Source organism: Durio zibethinus, chromosome 21 (genome assembly GCF_047325235.1).
Source record: "Durio zibethinus cultivar Kanyao isolate XHJ-2024 chromosome 21, ASM4732523v1, whole genome shotgun sequence".
NCBI lineage: Eukaryota > Viridiplantae > Streptophyta > Magnoliopsida > Malvales > Malvaceae > Durio > Durio zibethinus.
The window spans coordinates 9,522,648-9,544,832 of record NC_143182.1 but is presented as its reverse complement, the minus strand read 5'-3'; the positions used below and the strand labels follow the sequence as shown (position 1 = coordinate 9,544,832).

General features: G+C 29.8%; 1 protein-coding gene and 1 pseudogene across 2 annotated transcripts; both read left to right on the top strand.

The window, feature by feature from the left end:
- The first annotated feature begins 3,673 nt into the window (after positions 1-3,673).
- On the top strand, positions 3,674-7,793 carry LOC111306468 (vacuolar cation/proton exchanger 5-like). The gene is made up of 12 exons (XM_089750323.1): positions 3,674-3,811; positions 3,922-4,162; positions 4,347-4,414; positions 4,687-4,715; positions 5,147-5,343; positions 5,473-5,691; positions 5,915-6,046; positions 6,361-6,477; positions 6,572-6,625; positions 6,732-6,848; positions 6,926-7,022; positions 7,285-7,793. Exons 2-12 carry the CDS (start codon positions 4,031-4,033, stop codon positions 7,311-7,313), a joined length of 1,191 nt encoding a protein of 396 aa, XP_089606449.1. The 5' UTR covers positions 3,674-3,811; positions 3,922-4,030; the 3' UTR covers positions 7,314-7,793.
- Positions 7,794-15,121: 7,328 nt separating this feature from the next.
- LOC111305518 (flowering time control protein FPA-like) lies at positions 15,122-22,171 on the top strand (annotated as a pseudogene). The gene is made up of 4 exons (XR_016331651.1): positions 15,122-15,298; positions 15,392-15,691; positions 19,085-20,305; positions 20,687-22,171. The product of XR_016331651.1 is annotated as a flowering time control protein FPA-like (transcript).
- The last annotated feature ends 14 nt before the right edge of the window (positions 22,172-22,185 follow it).

Sequence of the window (22,185 nt, the reverse complement as noted above, 5' to 3'; positions counted from 1 at the left end):
TTTTTTAGATTTTTTTAATTTTTATTTTATTTTAAAAGTCAATTAAGATAAAAATTATAAAATAACACGAATTCTATGAGTTTCAATTCAACTTAATTTAATTGGTCATTTTCCTTTAATTCAAAATAATTGGATTGAGATTTTTTTATTTTAAGTCAAGCTCAAGTAAGAGCAAAGTTTCAGGTATGAGACCTCAATCTTAGTTTATATAAAAAATATATTTTTTATTATTTATTAATTTTATATTTATTAATTTTTTATTTAAAATATATATTATTTAATACTTTAATCTAATAAATTCACACACCACCCTATTTGCTTTTTATTTTTGTCATTTTCTTTATTTTTTAAAATTTTCTTATTAGGTAAATTTTTTAAAATAAAAGTTAATTGATGTAGGGATGATAAAATAATATATATTTGATAAATTTTGATTTGTCACAGTCTAATCAATGCAATTTATTTTTAAATAAGGATTGGGTTAAGTTTTATTTTTTTTAAATAATTTGGATCAAATCAAGATTGGATTTGAGATATTTTACCCTGACTCTCTTCAGATTATATAAAAGAATATATTGTAATTGTATTATTTATTTAATATATATTTGTATATTATATTAATAAATATATTATTTAATATTTTAATTTAATAAAAATACATTTATATACAATTAATTATAATTTATATTAAAAATAAATATATTTATATTTATTTATATGTTACCATCCATTAAAATTTGACATAAAATCTTTACTTCTCTTATATTTAAAACATAATTTAAAAAAATAAAAAAAAATCTCAAAACACCAATATAATTTTAATATTTATAAAGTTTGAATATCTTGAATGTAATTGAATTTAGATACATATATGTAAAAATAATGGATATTTTATTTTAAAAAATAATAGATATTTTACTCATTACCACCCTGAAAGAAAGCATGCCTGAGCCTACCATCAATTGAGCATTGAAATTCGGCATATTAGGCCAAATTTAGGCTATATTTAATACATAAGGTGATAAATAGGATATAATATAATTATTTTATATTATATTTTATTTGTATCTTAAAAAAAAGGATAGGGTTATATAGATAATTAATCATCTTCTTAATATAGGATGATTTAATCATCTTAAAAAGAAAAAAATTTATTTTTTATTAAATTTATATTTTATTTATTTTTTAATTTTATTATTTATTAGATTAATTTTGCAACAAAAGGTTAATGAAGGTAAAGATAATAAAATAGTTTATGTCTTATTGGTTTTGATTTGTATCAATATAAAATTATTGCATTTTATTTTTAAATATGAGATAGACGAGGGTTTTTTCTTAAAATGGGGTTGAGTTGGAGATATTTAAATGTTTTGTCTCATCTTGGATGTCAATGTGACACCTCCATATTTTTTTTCCTCTTTTTGTTTGTTTTTAAAGCTTTTGACTATTTTGGACTTCTTTTTTATATATATATTTTTTAAAAAAAGTCAATTAAGATAGAGGTGATAAAATAATACATATCCTATGAGTTTTGATTCACCTTAATTTAATTTGTTGTTTTCTTTTAATTTGAGATAATTGGATTAAGATTTTTTTTTTTTTTAAATCAAGCTAAAGTAAGAGCAAAGTTTTAAGTATTACACCTTGGTCTTGATATATATAAAATTATTTATTTATTTATTATTCATTTTATATTTATATAAAAATATATGTATTATAAATATATATTATTTAATACCTTAATCTAAAAAATTTACATGCCATCCTATTTGCTTTCTTTCTTTTTTTGTCATTTTCTTTAGTTTTAAAAATTTTCTTTATTAGGTAAATTTTGTAAAATAAAAGTTAATTGGCGTAGATACGACAAAATAATATATATTTGATAAATTTTGATTTGTTATAGTTCAGCCAATGTGAATTTTTTTTTTTTTAAATAAGGATTGAGTTAAGTTTTACCTTTTTGAATAATTTGGATCAAGTCAATATCAAATTTGAGATACTTTACCCTATTCCTCTTTGGATTATATTAAAGAATATATTTTATTATTTATTTAATCTATATTTATATATTATATTAATAAATATATTATTTAATATTTTAATTTAATAAAAAATTATATTTTATATAATTAAATTATAATTTATATTAAAAAGTAAATACATTTATATTTATCTATATGTTGCCATCCATTGAAAATTGACATAAAATCTTTACTTCTCTTATATTTAAAACATAATTTTGAAAAGTAAAAAAATCCCAAAACGCCAATGTAATTTTAATATTTATAAAGTTCTAATATCTTGAATATAATCGAAGGTACATATATGTAAAAATAACGAATATTTTGTTTTAAAAAATAACATATACTTTACCTGTGACCACCCTAAGGAAAGCATACCTGAGCATACTATCAATTGAACATTAGGATTTGGCACGTTAGGTCGAATTTAAGTTATATTTGATGTATAGAATGATAAATAAGATAGAATAATAATTATTTTATGTTATATTTAATTTGTATCTTAAAAAAAAGGGATATGATTCTATGAAAGATTAATCATTCTCTTAATATAAAATGATTCAATCTTCTTAAAGTGAAAAAATTATTTTTAATTTATGATATTAAATTAATTATTCAATTATATCCTTAAAAACTATATAAATTTAAAAAAATAATAATTTTGATCAATAAATAAAATTTTTTATTTTAATCTTTATACAAATCAAATACAAAATAAAATAATATTATTTAATATAATCATATTTATAATATCATTTTATTATATCTTATCATAATTTTATATACCAAATACATACATCTCTAATGTCTAGCTTTAATTAAGCCTAAGCTCACTTTTAATTTCGGCTATAAATTTCTAATCATGCCCTGCCAACCTTAGCTTATTGTCGTCTCTTTTTTTTTTTTAAATCATAAAGTTTTTGTATTTTATTTTCATTGAATAGACTTTTTTTTTTTTTGTTACAAAGCATTATAAATGAATAAATATACATTCCACAAATAAAATTTTATTAATATAAATCCTTTCAAAAAACAAATGTATAGATTGATTGAAAAGTTGATAAACTATTTGATTTAGTTATTTTGAAGTAATGATTTAATACATTTTTGAAATAAATAAGTTAATTAATTAATAATTTAATTGATAAATAAATATAAATTCAAATGAAATGTATGATAATTATAATTTTAAAAATTAGGAATTTAAAAAACTTAAACTCGTAATATCATATTTATAATTAAAATTAGATTAAAAATTAAAAAATAATTTAATTGTATGTACATTTTATTGCACTTATGGGATAGTAGGACAAAAACCCAAAAAAAAAAAAAGCAAAGATAACGGGCAAAGTGGGAAACCGTCAATCAACCACAAATAAAATTGACTATTTGACTTTTGCATTACGATTTCGAAAGACGAGAATCAAAAGAGCGCCATTCTTTGCATTCCAATTTCCCTTGCAAAAAATCGAAAGGGCTTGCTTTGCTTCCTTCCCCTGTCAAAACGGAGACACAGAATCTCTATCTCTCCTTTTTTTTTTTTTTTCTCTCACTTTCCTCTGAAAAATAGCCGTGAAAATTTTAGCTACAATGCCTCTTCATTCATTCCTCCTCCTCCTCATTTAAGTCCTTTTTTTCGCCTTTCAAGCTCATTTCTTCTCTTCCATCTCTCTTTCTTTTGCTGTTCCTTTTCCTTTTCCTCTATCATTTGTTTGGATGGTAAAAAAAATTCAAACGCATTGACTTTGTACACCAATCCACCCTTTGTTCGGATTCACCCCCATGCTGAGGTTCCCTTATCTTTCTTTTTCTCTTCTTGGGATGCAAATTTTTTGTATAGTTTTTTTTGTTTTTGTTTTGATGAATGGCGATTTTTGAGAAAAGGGTTTTGGTTAATTAGATTAGATCATTGGAAGAAAGAGCAGTGTTGGAACTTGAAGATGAAAAACTGAGGACTGCTGACTCATTAACAAGAAATAATCATTAAAGAGACTTCAAGTGGAAGCAATATGTTTGATCACGGCAAGTGCAACAATAATGTGTGGAATAGCATCAAGATAGTTGTCTTTTCGGCAAGACTTAATATTCTTATGATTTGTGGCCCTGCAACCATCATTGTCAATAAAACCACTGGTCATCAAGTGAGTTTTCTCCTCATTTCATTCTCTTCCAGTATTTTTCTTATGAAAGCAGGGTAATGGTTTTAATTTTTGTATTGAATTTAAATATGATTGAAAGATTAAAAATTTTATATGCATTTATTTTATTCTTTTTAAAAGAAGGTGCATACCAAACGTAGCCTTATGTTTCCAAGTGTGTTTTCAGGGTATGGTTTTTCTTTTGAGCTTGTTGGGGATCATACCATTGGCTGAGCGGCTTGGCTATGCTACAGAGTAAGCTTCCTTGCACTCTCATTTGTATCATTGTTTTTTTCACATGTAGAGCTCTGTGTTTTTCTCATTTTTATCACAGTGCTAGTCCAGCAAACGAACCCTATAGACTTGTCTAAAATTAGAACAAAAGGAACATTTATTTTTTTTATGTTAGGAGCACAAATTAGTTTTGGTCTTTGAACCAGGTGTCAAAATCTGGCATGCACATTGTTTGTGCTGCACCTATGTGGATTGATGAGTTCCTAATACAGATTGGGTTATTTCTTATGTAGGCAGCTGGCTTGTTATACTGGACCTACAGGTGATTTTATTTTTAATTTGAATGAAGTCTCCCTCTTTTCCTATTTTTGGAAGTAAATATTCAATTTTGTATAACATCAATCAAGGTTTCTGTTTATATCAGTGTACCAGAATTCATAAGCTCTCCCTCTTTCCTAATACAGTGAACAAGTACAGATGACAACAATTACAAAATTATCAGAAATCAGTCATGTGTTCAGTCTCTAGTTTGAATTTATGAACAACTGAATAAAATTCAATGTAATTTTGCATTTGCAGTGAAGTATGAATTAGAAAATATGGTTATCTGCCCCGTTATGGGGACAATTAAAAATATCTAAAACCTAGTACTAATTGCAGCACTAACAGGTGTCACATATAAACCTGAATTTCTTCTAAACTAACTAATTCACGTCTGCAATAACTTCTTTTACTTTGAATTGAGCTTTGCAGTTGGCGGACTTTTAAATGCTTCTTTTGGAAATGCAACTGAATTGATCATATCAATTTTTGCGTTGAAGAATGGCATGATTCGTGTTGTTCAACAGTCACTACTGGGCTCAATTTTGTCCAACATGTTGCTAGTGCTTGGTTGTGCATTTTTCAGTGGAGGACTTGTGATTATGAAGAGGGAACAAGTGTTTAATAAGGTACTTTGACATTTCTTAGCAAAGTTAAACTTTAGACCAAAAATAAAGTGTTTCCTTCATATTCCTTTCTTTATTGTACTTTTTTAATTTGTTCAAAAAATGATTGAATAATGTTAATGTTATTCATAGGCAGCTGCTGGAATGAACTCTGGACTGTTGTTGATGTCAGTCATGGGCCTGCTCTTTCCTGCTGTCTTGCACTCCACACGTACAGAATTACATTTTGGGAAGTCTGAGTTGGCTCTTTCAAGGTTCAGCAGCTGTGTCATGCTTTTTGCATACGCTGCCTTTCTATACTTTCAGCTGAAGGGCCAGAAGAAACTATATGATATGGTCAGTAACAATGAGGTTGGTCAGATTATAGTTGTTACTTATGCATTGTTTTCCTGGCTCTTAGACATGATTTACTGAACTTTATCCCTCTCAGCGGTTATCCTTTTATAGATTTTGCCACTGTAGCAGAGGCAAATTCTATTGAAAGCATAGATAGTCTTTAAGTCCTTTATTAGTTTTTCCTGATACTCCCAGATCTTCCCTTTATAGCGTATCTGACAAATGACACAATCCCCAGGAAGAGAGTGAGCCTGAAACTCCAGATAATGATGAAGCTCCTGAGATCTCAATGTGGGAAGCAATACTATGGCTATCCATTCTGACTGCATGGATTGCGGTCCTCTCAGAATATTTGGTTGATGCAATAGAGGTAATTTTAACAAATCCTTGTTCCATGATTAGTTACTTGATATGCCTTTAACAATGACCATAATTTCTATGGAGGAAAAGTTTGTAGTTTTTTTCTTTAAATGAAAGTTCTCGTTTCTCCTTTAATTGAAGTCTGTTGATTCTGTTCTGAACTGTAAAATTTGTAAGTAGCTTTCGGAAGAAAATTTCTGAAGCGTCCAAGCTTTGTTCAATTTCTTTTGTAGTCAGCATAAGTTTAGAAGTTTTCTCCACATATCACGCAAGGTATAGTCTGCTTCTGAGAATGCCCTTAAATGTATATATTGCTGTTTCCAGGGAACATCTACCGGCTTGAAAATTCCTGTAGCGTTTATCAGCGTTATCTTGCTGCCCATTGTTGGAAATGCCGCAGAGCATGCAGGTGCTATCATGTTTGCCATGAAAGATAAACTAGTAAGTTCTAAGCCCACCCGTGGCAATATAACAACTCTGCATAATTAATTTGTTAGTATAATTTTCTGAAAGAAAAAATTGATCTCTTGTGCAGGACATTTCCTTGGGAGTGGCAATAGGCTCATCGACACAGATAGCCATGTTTGGGGTAGGTGCAAACTTTATAAAAATTCGTAGAACCTCTTATCAATTGAAGATACTTGTCGATCGCCATGTATGTGCCATCTTATTGTGTTCTTGCAATGACTGTGCAGATTCCATTTTGCGTCATAATTGCATGGATCATGGGGCAACCTATGGACTTAAATTTTCAACTCTTTGAGACAGCTACGCTTTTTCTCACTGTGATAGTGGTGGCCTTCATGTTGCAGGTTTCCTATTTCAGAAAATTGGTCTTTTAGACATTATCATTGATGGTTCTCAATTGTTTATTCTGCTGACCTTGCAGGAGGGAACTTCCAACTACCTTAAAGGACTCATGCTCATTCTTTGCTATTTGATAGTAGCAGCAAGTTTCTTCGTACATGTAGACCTTGATTCAGTCGGTGAGTTATTAACTTATTTTACTCCCTTCTCCTGTCAATTTCTCAATTGCGAGCTAAACATTTTTGTTAAATTGTATACTTTGGACATGGTTTTCAACTTAATATTTTCTTCTTTTTTTAGTTGCACTAAATTGATTCGTTGAATCATATTGTCTTCAACTTACATAGAATGTCGGTTTTATTTCACATTAACTTTTCAACTAGTGAAACTGCCACCGTATTCACGTACATAAACATACTTGATCTACATGTGTTTTAACAGTGGATAAACCCCGCGAAAACCATGAATAAAGGAAGTAGTTAGATGCGGTGGATCGGCCAAATCAAACTGTTACATTTAGAGAAGGAAGATGGCTTTTCCCTGTAGAACTTATAGTCGATTGGAAGGTTCAAGGATAAACCTCTGCCAAGTGAAAGGTTTATTTTGTCCGAGTACAGTGTTGTTTGGTGCACTTCTTTGCAAAGGTGGCCAGTGGATTCTTTTTTCCTCCTTCACCCCTTATTATGCTATAGGACATGGTTGCTTAGATGTTAGTTTTACACTGAAATTTAGAGATTAGGACTAGCATGTGTCAAATTTAAGAAAATTTGAAGAAATATACAGTAAAATCTTCATCTAACTGAGATATTTCATGGGCTTGTTTCTCTTTTTTAAAAAAAAAAAAATTTCCCTCTTTTTCCTGCATATTATCTGGCAATGTACAGTTTAGGTAATTTGCTTATCAGCTGTGTATTGCAGCGGCATGAATTTGTATTAAGCCATGTATTTGCAGAAGAGAGAAAATTGTCAGAACTCACTATATATTTATCAACTCTCTCCTCTTTCTCTCACATTTTTACATTCAAGTTCCATAGTATTTCTCTCAATCACGTGAGTTTTGACTGGGATACTTAGCTGAGTATTCTGCCCATTTAGTACAACAGCAGAACTTAATATGTTTACTCTGAAAAATAACAGAGTGGCAGATTGACATCACTGGAACCAAACTGTTGCAACAAAAAACATTAATTATTAGAAAACAATTAGTTTTTTACCCGTACAATGCACGGCATTTTTAAATTTCATAAAATTATTTTAATTAATTAAGTATCCAAAAATATTATTTTTTTAAATTCTAAATTTATGTGTTGAGTAACTTAAATTTAAAAGAAAAATATTTAGATTTTAAAATTAATATAAGATGTATGATAAAGCACATTTAACTATAAACATTATTTTATAATTATTTTTTAAATTCAAAGATTTGATGAATGTCTATTTAGTAGTGAGTTTAAAATATTTATGCATATTTATAAATTTGAAATTAATCTTTTTTTATCTTTCAAATTAAATCAATAATTATATTAAAATTTATTGATTTGTGCATACTACATACATTTTCTTCTTATAATTTATATAGCAAATAAAATCCAAATTCACTTTCTCAAATTTATCTTTGTAAGTGTAACAATAGTGTTTTTTTTTTTTTTTATTGAACAATCACTTATTTTAACATAAGTTCTTTTATTTTTTAACGAATTTATCAAAAAAAAGAAATTAAAAAGTTTATAGTCTAAGAAATATATGTTAAAATTAATTTTAGATTTTATGTTTATTTATTAAAAACCTAAAATTTGATTGCAATCAACAAATTTATATATGTCAAATAACCATTAAATAATTAATTTAAAAAATTTTATTTGAAATTAAAACTGATACTTGTTTATTGACTATTTTTTCCTATTTCTATATACATGCATTTTAATAGATATTTTTAGATTATATTTTTTTATTATTGAAACTAAGAGTTCAGTATTCTACTAATAATCAATGTGGTTGTTGATTAAAAATAAATATTAATAAAAACATTGAATATATTTTATAATAATGGAAATAAAATATTTTAAATTAAATTTATTTTATGATTAAATTTTCAATTTTAAAATTTAAATTTTATATGCATAATTAATTCTGAACATATATTAATTTTTTAAATTATCCACATGTCAAAAATATAGACTATCCACATCAAATTATTTCTTTTTATTAGAGGTTTTGGCTTTTATATATTTATATAAGCTAGCCTAAAATCATGACTTGGAGATGGTTATTACAAGTAAAATAAAAACCTGGGTAAAACCAGTTTATTGATCTCAATCTTTTGCTCTCGCTTTCTTATTCTAAAATCTGGATTATGTAGGTGACTCTCCATGTGGCATGTGCCTGCAATTTGAACTACCGTTTTCATTTTTTTTTTTTGCATTTATTTTTGGGGACATAAAAGTTCATGGGCAGTGAACTGCCAATTGTTGATCAAACGGCTAGTATCTTACCATTTAGGTCACAAGACACGAAAATCTTTTGAAACCAACCCTGTAAAGATTATTCAGATTCACATCAGACTTGAAAGGGACTTATTTTTCCTTGCTAGGTTTCTATGATTCATGATTCAACAATATTTGTTTCCCATACTCAGTTAAACCATACCAAAAAGGAAGACAATGAGATAGCTAGTGATCCATTACATATAAATGTACATCACTAAGCCATTGCTGGATGTGCTGTGTTCCATTGTAGCATGCATCATCTATTTCTAGCCAAAAAGCACATCAGAAATTGAACCATCAAAAGGAAAACTACCATCAGATCTTCCCCATCCTATTTCACTTTGTTTAATAGTGTTTTAATCTAGATACATCCATTTTCTTTTTCCTATCTTTTTCATCTTGATACCAACTTCTAATAAATCCGAGTGTGAAAGTATTGAAGTTGGGTCACACAAGAAACCAGGGACCAAAATTTTGTCAAACCTTGATATTAATTTAACGTATATACCCTTAAGAGGAATCAACAGTTACAACAAATTAAGCTGACATTTAAATATAGGAGTTTATATGTGATGAATAGTAAGTGAAGACACGCCATAAAAAATTAATTTTAAATATATTTTAGGATTTATTTTTTAAGATTTTAAAATTTTAAAATTATTTATTTATGAAATGTATTCACCATCGTATATAATATTTATACATCAAGAGCTTATCAAATATAAATCCTAAATTCTGAATCAATCTAATAATTGGAATATTCGGTATCTAGGAATAATTTAGGAGTTTAGAAACTAGACATTTATGCTTTTATCTGGCTTGAATATGGAACTTTGACTTTGGAAAATGGGACGGCAAATAGAAAAAAAAAAAATTAGATAAAGACGTGGTGTAATATTATTTTGAAATTTTGATTGTTGTGAAGGAAAATTCTGGGAAAAAAACCAAGTCTAGGTTGCTTTTCCTTGAAGTTCCCCCCGGTCCCACAAGAAAGAAACTATATAGGAAATTATGAGGGGCCCCTTCACATAAATATGCATAACAAGGAAGCAGTAATGAATCATCAGCGAGGATCTATATATATATATATATATATATATATATATATATATATATATATATATAAGGGATCATATTCATAACTAGTCAGCAAGAGAAGAGCTACAGAAGATGGCTCGAATATTTGATGCTATGGAGAATCATGAGAGTACTATTAATATCTCTGGTGGCATTCTGCTACTTTGCCAACTTTTCATTGCAATTTCAGTCATATCAATGATTATTTTTGGGTGCGCGGATCCACCTCAAGAAGACAAAGAGAAAAAGGATGATGAGAAAGATAAGCCTCCGCCTAATCAGGGCAGTGTCAACTGTTGTGATGGTGGTTGTTGCAGCGCCGATGGCGGTGATGGTGGTGGTGATGGAGGTGGCTGCGGCGGTTGTGGTGGTGATTAAGACCCTGTAGGACGAGACAGCAACCGCACCCTACGATGATGGTTTTTTTTTTTTCGTAGAACTTAACAATCTGTTAGAAAATTTTTTTTTTTGTATATATGGTGGCTTTTGGAGCACTTCCTCTCAAAGCCAGCCAGTGAATACTTTCTTCCTTGTTGCCCATCTATCTTTTTATCTATATCATAAATTAAAGGAGGAGCATCCTTTCCTGTTTTACCTTTCTTTTCCTATCAATCCAGCTGGTTAGGCAAAACGATGTCGTTTTTATTTTTATTTTTATTTTTTCTATTGCATACAAGATAAATAAATAATATCCAATCATCACTTCCTTCCGAGTTTCACTCCGTATCTTTTTCAGATTTCCCATATAAAAAAAAAAAAAAATCTCTCAATATTTTCAAACTGCCATTATATATATTACATAAACATGCATAAAGACTGATAAAGAATATGTGAGCAACTTATATTTTTGACACAAAGAATAATATATTAAATTATATCTAACTTAACAAATTCAAATAAAAGATTAGACTTTAAAATTTAAAATTTAAAATTATTTAAAGTTATATAAATATCAAACCAAAATAAAATAGAAAACCAAATCTTTTTAAATTAACATAAATATTAATTTGTTTTTTGGTCATTAAATTTGATTTGTTTTTCAATATTTCTAAATAATTCAAAACCATACATACTCCTTTTATTTTTATTAATTTAATTATAATCTCTTATTTTTAGGAACTTTTTAAAGTAAATAATCATTTTTTATTTCATTTTCATATATATAGATAAATATTTGGACTATTTTTAGAATCAAATTTAGCATTTGGTAACTATCTAAAGCCATAATTAATAATTCCAATTATTAGAATTTCATATGTAATTCTATAAATATATATATATTGAACTATTCTTTTACAAGATTTATGGGTAATAAGTGTTGATATGAACACTCATATGAATCATCTATGTGAATGACGCTTAAAATAATGCATAAATTTTAATTATTGAATGATTCTAGCCATCTATTTATCTTTCTTTAAATTTAAGCAGGCTCCACTCATGAAAATTGAAAAATTATAGGTGGTTCATATGTTATGAAATTTTTTTATACATGAAAAATGAGAAGAGATGAGAAAGAAAGAGATAACCTATATATTGCCCAAAAAAAAAAAAAAAAAAACAAAAGCTATAGGGAAAGAATGCGGTTTAGGAGAAAGAAAAATAAAATTATATATATATGAAAATAGATAATAAAATAAAAAAAATTGTGTTAAAAGCAGGAAAATAAAAAGTATGATTTATATTGATTTTTGTTAGTTTTAACCTCCCTTTTTTTTTCTATCTCCTTTATTTTTTAAATTATTTTTAAAAAATTATAATTTGTTATAAATTGAAAAAAAAATTAATCAATCAATTTATTTTTTATTTGTATTTACTAAAATTATAACTCTTAGACATGATATAAAAATATTTTATCTATCTTGTTATAAAAAATCTTTAAACCTGTGATATTACGCAAGCATTTATTGGTATTAGAAAAAAAATACCTGCACGTTATCACCGGTATTTTTTTTTATTATTTTGTTATCTTTATTCATCATTTTTTTTATAAAATTAATCTAATTAAAAAAATAAAAAATAAATGAAAATAATACACAAATACTTTATTTAGTCTCATTTTTTTTATCAATTTATCTAATGGAAAATCAGGAGAACAAAAAGATAAAAGAAGTAAAAAAGAAAAAAAATTAAAAATTAAAAAAAGAAAAAAAAACTCATGGAAGTTATCAAATTGACATTTCATATTGAATTTAAAGTAAAAAATAATTTTATTAATATAATACTTATATATATATATATATATTATATTAAGTGAATAATAAAATATAAATCTTTTGAAAATAATATATATACATTGAGAATGATTATTTAGTTATGTATATCGAAAATAATATATTTGATAATATTAGTGATAATGTAATTACAACTTTTTTCAATATGTGATAATTTTTATAACAATATAGTAGTATATTATTTTAAACTTTTGTTTATAATTTTTTTATATTATAAGTGAACCTTAAAAAATATCTTGAATCTGCAGTGAACCGTAGCTTCGTGCATGCCTAGGCCTTCTGCTTCTTATAGACTCGAATGAATTGGCAATTGAACTGGTCTTCTTTCTTTTTTTATTCTTAAGGTAAGATAGGCCAAAATTCATGCGCGTACGGCCTGCAGTATTAACTGATTACTTTTTCTTATTAACGAAAGCTAATATGTACATGATTATATATATATATCATCAAACGCGTTTTCCAACATTAGTAACGATGTTTACAAGAGCCAAACCAAGAAGCCGAAGGTTTTTCTTTGTCTTATAGTCTTAACTCATCTGGAATATTTAACTCAAGTTTTTATGCCTGCTGCATGCTGGTAAGAGATATATACAGCTTCTGTTCTGTGCAACGGTGAAATTGAAACAGCGGTAACTAACGGTGAGATAATAAGATATACATTCGAAGAATATCAATGGCGGTGGTCTTGGAAACTATGGGTGATGGAAGCTTTCTGGTGTTAATTTGCCAAATTCTTGCTGCCACAGCAATCGTGTCCATGGTCGTTTTTGCTTGCATCCATAAAAGAGAAACACCTCATTGCCGCTGCTCCTTCAATTTTTGCGCTGATGGCTGTTTCGATGTCTAAGATAATCTGTCTTATGCACTCCTAGCAGTTTTAAATTTTTGTGTTCAAATAAAATACTCGATCTCAACTTAAACAATTTTATGTTTAGCGACCAGATTTTCCTAGTTGATTATGTGGTTTGTGAATGGAGTGGGTTTAATTTGTTTGTAGCCCATTAGTTTCCAAAGAATTAAAGGGTCATACAAAGAATTTCAAAGCACATGATGATATGATGTTATTATTTTGCTTTTTTATTCAAAAATAAAAATACAATGAACTTTAGATTTAATTCAATTATTTTATGTAATCATTCTATGAAATTCATTATGTTAAAATTTTAAATTTTAATATTTATAATTTTTTATATAAAAAACAAAAACATATTTAACATACCGCATTTCTCATATATTATCTGATCGAAAACAAATTATTTCAATTTGAATATTTATTAAGTTTCTTTTGATAGCTAATATATAATAGGTTGAATCCAAAAATCTTACAAGTTAAGATAGGTCCATAACAAAAATTCATTTTAACATTGAAAGAAAGAAAAAGGAAGGTAATGAAAAAATATGATGACTAAAAATCTTTTTATTATTTTAAAAAGTTAGGTTTTGTTTGATTAATAAATTTAAAAATAAATCATAAATAATAAAAGAAGAGGGATAAGTTACAATGATATAAAACTAATTTTTATAATTTCGTGTATGATTAATATTTTAATAAATTAATAGTTGAATTTAATAATATAAGCGTATCGCTATGCACATAAGATTTTAAGTCAATATGATATTTTTATTCAATTGAAATATTATTTTTAATATATATTAAATAGTTGAAATTTGATTACATCAAACTAATAGTTAAATATTTTTAATTCAAAGAAGTTTATTTTTTTTAGAGAATTCATTAAATATATTAAAAGTGAACATTTTTAATTTTATAAGTGGATTTAATAGAGTGATATATACCATTTAGTATATATTTAAAAATAAAACAATTAATTAAAAAATAAGATATTTATTATTTTATTAATTTGTTTGTGTTAAAAAATTTTACTAATAGTGTATCAAATAATTTTTTTTATTTTTTATCTATTACTTTTCAATATAATTTTAATCATCATTTATATTAATGACTTTCATAATTCATAAGCTGAGTCTTATACGTTTGAATGGTTTTGATGAGTATATTAAAAAATAATTGACAAAAAAAAAAAAATCGAAACTCAACTTTCATAATGTGATGAAACTAATCTATATGAATAGAGTATCAAATATAATGATCAAATATAATTAATATAAATTAATATAAATTATAAATAAATATAAAATTAAATTAATTTTGCATTAATATGAAAAAAAAAATTTTAAGACATAATTTTAAAACTCTTATAATATAATTAATTAATTATAATTTAAAATTATATGTAAATTATTAAAAAATTTTATGAAATTTATATTTATAAATGTGGATCCCTATATAATTATTTATTATAATTGAATAATTATAGTATTATAATAAAAAATGGAAGAAATATTTTTTTTTAATCGAGATAAGGGAATTCTTCTTCAAAATAAAAAATCAATTAAACAAATTTGAGTAAATTCATAAAAATACGAAAAATATGATAGCTGTCGGCACTGCCACGTCGTCATTAGAAAAAATTCTTTATTTTTTCTGCAAATCCCAAACCCTAAAATTAAAATAAGATAAAATAAACAAAATGTTTTCGCTAGGGTAAAGAAGACCCGGGCCAGATTTCAAACCCTTAATCCATCCAAAAAGAAAAGAACACTCTCTAAATTCTTCAAAAAAAAAAATCCGCCATGGTTAGTTTTCTTTAACTCCAATCTAATCTCCCTTCTCTTATTTTCACTTAAATCTTCTCTCATCTTTTTATTATTTTAATAAATTATTTTCAGACTAGCTGCGGAGGCAGGGACCGATCGCGACGTGACCCCCTGCCGTCGGGAAGTTCGGGGCGGAGCAATGCGCCACCATCGAGACACCTTTGGGTGGGGAATCTATCGCACGGTATACTAGAGCTGGACCTCACCGACCACTTCTTTAGGTACAGGGACCTAGAGAGCGTGGCTTTCCAGGCAGGTCGAAGCTACGCCTTTATCAATTTCAAGAACGAAGATGAAACTATTTCCGCCATGAAGGCGCTCCAAGGTTTCCCTGTAGCGGGGAATCCGCTTAGGATTGAGTTTGCCAAGGCGGTTGGTCTTGAACTATTTCTATTATTACTTTTTTGTCCGTCAATACTGTTGATTTTTTCTCGAATGAATTTGAATTTGATTGAGTTTTGCAAAAATTGTGTTTAGTAGCAGATGATTGACAGGGCAATTAAAGAGAAGTTCAAGATTTTTAAATAAACACAATTCACCAACATGAGAGAAAAAAAAAAAAAGCTGAAATTTAAAATAGAAGCTTAAATTTAGAATAGGAAAAGAATATTAACTTGGCTAAAAGTAAGGCTCTGTTTGGTTGTCAATTCCTAGCAATTTCCATCAAAGTTCCTGGTTAGAAATATATTGGAACAATTATAGGTTGACAACTGAAAGGCCCCCTCAGATGCTTATATTCTTGAAGATTCATTCCATGACAACAAATATCATATCAGGAATAAGGGTGAAACAACATAATCAACACTCAATTTAACTTCCTCAAATTATATTATTCTTTAGGAGGAAGTCCTTTTAATTTGTTTCTTTCTCTCTATAGCAGCAACTGTAAGAAGCTAATATCCTCCTCCACAGCACCATTTTTTCTGCAAAGTTTGGATCGTAAGTAGCGATTAGTAAAAACCAAAGTAAGCACCATGGATTACGATGTTTGATATGGCTTAGCATGGTCTTCCCAATTGCATAAAACAGGCTATACATCTTTTCTAGTATTGCAATTATTATTATGCCTTGAGACTATTTATAACCAAAACTGTTAAAACATTATCAGGTTCAGAAATCTCAATTATTTCAAGAAAAATGACATTAAAAAATTGCAAAATAAAGTAAATTAAGTCTTGCTGTCGACTCTCATGATTACCACATGCTATCTGCATTTTCATCCAGGACGCATAGTGTATGGAACACTGCTATTTACTTCCATTGCACAACTCAGGTTTATCTAGAGATTTTTGTTTAACCATAAAACTGAAAGATGATACTCTGTTACAATGGATACATTCGTTTGTCAATGAGCTTTCTTCCTTGCTTTGTTAATTTCTCTATTCTTGTCAAGCACTACTCAGCATAAGCTGCACGGTTACCATCGATCGAATGCCAAGTCGTAGCTTCTAGCAACTTGAAAAGGATGATTAGCAGTCAACTGCTCACCAATTTCTGACCAATTAATTAGTGTCACATATATGGATTTTTAACTTAAAAGTAAATGTGTTTGTAAGTGAATTAGTGCTTCTATCTTTCTGGAGCTTAGTTATAATTTGAATATGACTCACTCTTAATGCCATCTTGTGCAACTCTTTCATGCATATTGCCAAGTGAAACAGGTGTAATGAATAGATTTTCTTTATGGAAAAATGTTGCAAATACTTCTTCATTTCAACTCATTGCATTTAATCATGCTGGGAAGTGAACTTTTGAAATTCTAATTGTTGAATATGATGGATAAACTTTATTGACCTAAACAATATAATTCCTATTATATTTAAATTGAAGAAAGAAACTAAACTCCTACACTGAAGATCTTGCATTTGGTGGAAATTCAAAAAGGATCTCTATAACATAATTTTATTGTCACGTCATCAAGCATGCAAGATCTACTCATCCGTACAGGTTGGCTGCAGAAACATTGTCTGTAAACTCCATGGGATTGTGTTGTTCAAATCCAGTGGTAGGCCTTAATAGTATGATAAAAAAGGCTTTTACCATTTAGTTTTTTCACAATCCTTACCAAACGTTAGTAGCTTAATGTGTACATATACTAGCCAGGGTCATCATCAATAATGTTGATATTGGAATTGTATCCTGTGCAGCATTCTGAAATTTTTCCACATGAAAGAATAGAAAATTTACTTGATACAGCTTTTCCTCTGCTGCCAATAAAGACATCTCCCTCGGCCTCCACAACCCATTGAAAATTTCACACTTTAACATGAACTCGTGTTCTCTGGTGAAATAGGTTGTTTTCTAATAACTATTCTCAAATCTTTCTCAATTGAAGGAGGGTGAGCGAACAAATAGATGAACATTGAGGACACTTCCAACGGCAAGCAACTTGGAGCATATTGTATAATCTGTGACAAAAAGAGCCATGAAAGTGGCCCATTACTTCACAGTCTCTCAAAGAAATCTGAATATCCACAGTATATAAGTAGCCAAACTTGGAAAGCAATATGTTTCTCAGATGCTAACAAAGGGTCAATCCTGTTTTCAAGGTCCATACCTCTCTTTTCTCTGAAATGTTTCCAGCGTAACTCCAAAATTACTCTCAACTCGCCACATCATTGAATATAAGATGAAAATAAGTACTCTGTCTTCCTCTTGCCATTGATTTACTGCAGTAAACATTTATAATCTTGTGACATTAAAATTATTGAGGATGTTTTCTAAACCTTGGAATTCCATAATAATTAGTCATTACTTTCAGTTGACATTTCATGCTACCTATTGATCATATACGGTATAAAACAATCATTCTTAATTTAAGTGCAAACTGTTACTTAATTATCGCCAAGTGCAACTGTAAGAAGAGGCTTTTCTGTGTTAATAAAATGATTATTAAATGTCGAAATTGTTATCTTACATGCCTTTCTTGTTTTTAAAGATCCAATTCCCACCAAAAAGAAGACAACAGATAAAGAATAGATGATAAAATCAAAATAAAATAAATAAATAAATAAAGCTAGCCTATGTGCTTCTGCTTTATTGCTTTAAAAACTGTTAAAAACTGTCTTCTTCTCTATATATCTGTTCATATAAGTTCCAAGTAGTCCCGAATGTAGGTGTGATGTCTTTGAGATTATATCATTCTGAGGATAAACAAAATAGAATTTAAATATTCAGCCAAGAGTTATAAATTGAGCAGACTAAATTGGTTGGATCACATTTGAAAAGTACAGATGTTAGAAACTTGCATTTCGTTAGTTTGATCTACCAAATTGTGGTCTTTTATTAAAGTGAAAGTATGCTATAATGCATGAAGTGGTTCCTGTAATTGGAAAATAGGGAGGATGCAAGTTTAGGTAAACACAACATGATAATGTTCTGTAATCTGGCATTTGCCTTGATACAACTGAAAGGTCCTACAATTCTCCAAGACAATGCCCTGTCAGGTGGTGTTTTTACTTAAACCTTGACTACAGAGGCAATAGGATCTGGAGGTGAATTGGTGCAATGGCTAGCTATTTTCCATTAGCTTCAGAAGCTTGCCATACCACAGTCCAAAATGTCTATAGAGTGTTTTTGCTACTGGAAGTGGTTATTCTTGCATACACTAGCATGGAGGCATAACTAAATTTCTTTCTCCATATCCATCTACTCGATGTATCTACCCATGATATTTTAAACTTGATCAATCTAGATTAGAATTATATAAGACTGCTTAAAGTAAGGGTTGGTTTTCCCCTTACCTGGTGATATTCTTAATCACAGGATAAGTCATCGACACCTTCACATAATGAGGACTACTTGCTTCATCGAGATGAGCAACGTTTTACAGTAAGAGGGTCTCCTTTCTCACCAAGGGACCCTAGAGCACGTCGTGCTAGTCCTGAACATTTTGCCCCAGGCAAATCAAAGAGGAATGATAGAAGTGCAGATCCCAGCGAGGTGCAATGGATAGGATTTCCAGCTTCATTGAAAGTGGATGAAGTGATTTTGAGGAAGCTTTCTCCCCATTTGGTGAGATAAAGAATATTACTGTGTTTCCAGGACGTAGTTATGCTTTTGTTCGTTTTAGGAGTGTTATGTCAGCTTGCAGGGCAAAAGAAACTCTTCAGGGGAAGTTATTTGGGAATCCTCGTGTGCTTGTTTGTTTTGCAAAAGTGAGGGTGGGTCATCCAACAGTGGAAGGGGCTCGCTGAAAGCCCCCGACTCTCCACATTTCAGGGTAAATGGTCGCTTGGGGTCTTCTGAGAACTTTCTGCAGGATAGGAATTTTGCAGACTTAGGAGAAGATGCAAGCATCAGATCTCCTTTTATGCCAAACTTCGATTCTGGTGACACTGATGTTTATACTAGTCTCATTAGTAAAGTTAGTTCATGGCATGGTGGAAATACGTATGAACCCTGGAGGTCTGAAGAAGGGGGCCCTGATCCTCGACTACCACACGATATGCACGAACATAGTAAAAGTCCAATGAGATTCCACGATTTTCCTCCAAAATTACCTCAGAAAAGTGCATTCTATGAAGAACCATGGGATATGCCGGAAGACACCTATTCTATCCTTGGAGCCAAGAAATTGAAAACTAGCTCCTTTCCTCCTGAGAAAGAGCAACCAGAGTATTCTTTATCTGATCTTGAACAAGAAAAACGTGTTTTTTGAAGGATACTCTCTGATTTTCCTCAATCTCAAGCATCTGATAAGAACTTTGAACCTAGAGCTTTGGGCTACAAACAGATTACTAATCGGCCAATAAATTTAGCTCCAAATAGTGGGAAGAGGAATGGTCACAGGAAACCATTTTATGATGGTTTTCCTGTAGGATCTGGTTCTCTACAATCAAATATTATTGAGAGGAAAAGACTTACTCCTGGACTGGATCAGCCATCTTTGAAAGAGTGGAAATGGGAGGGGACAATAGCCAAGGGTGGAACTCCTGTTTGCCGTGTTTGCTGCTTTCCTGTTGGAAAAGTCCTTGACTTCATGCTGTAAGTAGTAAAAAAAATCCTTTTTTATAGATAACACGGCACTGTAGTAATTAATGCTTAGTTTTTGTTATTAAGTCCTTCATTTGCTTTAAAGTAACTTTGCCCTTAGATGTAATGGCTCCTTATTGTTTGTTAATGTATCATTTTCCAATTTTACTAGTAAAATATAAAGTAGAAGGATTTCTGCACGTATTAGACGTCTAATGGTTTTAGATGTCTTCACCAAAAAAAAGAGTTGATGTTTTTTCAGTTATTTTATGAAAATGAATCTTTTTCGATTTCATGAGACATCACATGGTACTTCTGCTGATGCCTATTTCCTCTTCCCTCCTATCCTTTGGACTTCGTAAAATATTGATTTACCCTACCTTTATGCTGCAGGCCTGAATTCTTAGATTGCACTGCAAGGACTGGTCTAGACATGCTTGCAAAGCATTACTATCAAGCATCTAGTGCTTGGGTTGTTTTCTTTGTTCCTGAAAGTGATGCTGACATGGGTTTCTACAATGAATTCATGCATTACCTGGGAGAGAAGCAGCGGGCGGCTGTAGCTAAATTAGATGATAGGACCACATTATTTCTTGTACCACCATCGGATTTTTCACAGAAAGTTCTAAAAGTACCTGGGAAACTGAGCATTTCAGGTGTTGTTTTGAGATTACAGCATTCTGGTTAGAGTCTGCTCAACCAAATGAAAGAAAAGTTGCAAACTTGTTGCCTTTTCATGGTGATACATCATATGCAAAGCCATCAACAACTTCAGGGTCATTTCCTTCTATGAAATCTTATCCAGAATTCAGTAGATCAGGAATTAACGACATCTCCTTTCCAGGGAATGGGACTACATCAGCTCCACCCATTTCACTTTCTGGGTCAGCTCATTCTGTTGGAAATGTATCTGACCTGTATAATGAGCACAGGCCTGATCATGCACCCCAGCGAAACGCTAAGTTTGGACCAAGCTGGTCTTATCATGATCAGCAGCATCCAGTTTCTGTTGCCAGAAATACTCCACAATTTTCCAGTGGTGCTATTGATCCCGCAATTCGGGGGCATCTGTCAGTTATGCCAAGAGCAGTGCAAGAAACATATTCTAGCACTGGTGAAATTTCCGGTATTCCCTTATCTGGAAATAGTAAGTCCACTGTGCAGGAAATCAAATCTTCAGTCCCTTTATCTATGCCTATTGCAGGTCTTCAACCAGAACAACTAGCACAACTGGCGTCATCTCTTATTGGACAGCAGAGGCCGGTGGGAAATACTCCAAATGTGTCTTTTCGGAACACAAACACAATGGACCAGCCCGACTTGTCAAGACAATCACAGGGATATGCTTTACAAAATAATAAGGCTACTCCTGAACTTTCAACATCTCAGTTTCTCAAGTTCAATAGGTGCAGCAGCAGACATCAAATGCAGCTGCAGCAGTTCAAAGAAGTCAACAATTGCATGGTAATGGTATACAGGAAGAAGGTGATGCAGATCCACAGAAACGGTTGCAAGAAACATTACGGCTAGAGCAGCTCTTCTTCAACAAATTCAGCAGGGGAAAGGGACTTGAACTGGTTCCAGATTCAATTTCCATGTATTGGTACTCAGTGCCATCTGTCACTTTTAACAATCAGCTTAATGAAATTTCGCTTGTTTGTTTTTCATAGAATGGTCAGAGTCTTCCGAATGAGGCAGCAGATTATCTCAGCTTTAGCATGGTGCACAAGGAGGGTGAAATGGCACGTAGTTTTGGAATTTTTTCTCAGCTACTTGTGTTGCTATATGTTCCTAGATATGTTCAAGCGATCAAGCTACTTCATATTTATTTTTCTGTTTTACTTAATTAACAAGTTGCAGGCCAGCAATGTTGATAGATACCTTGAAGTTGC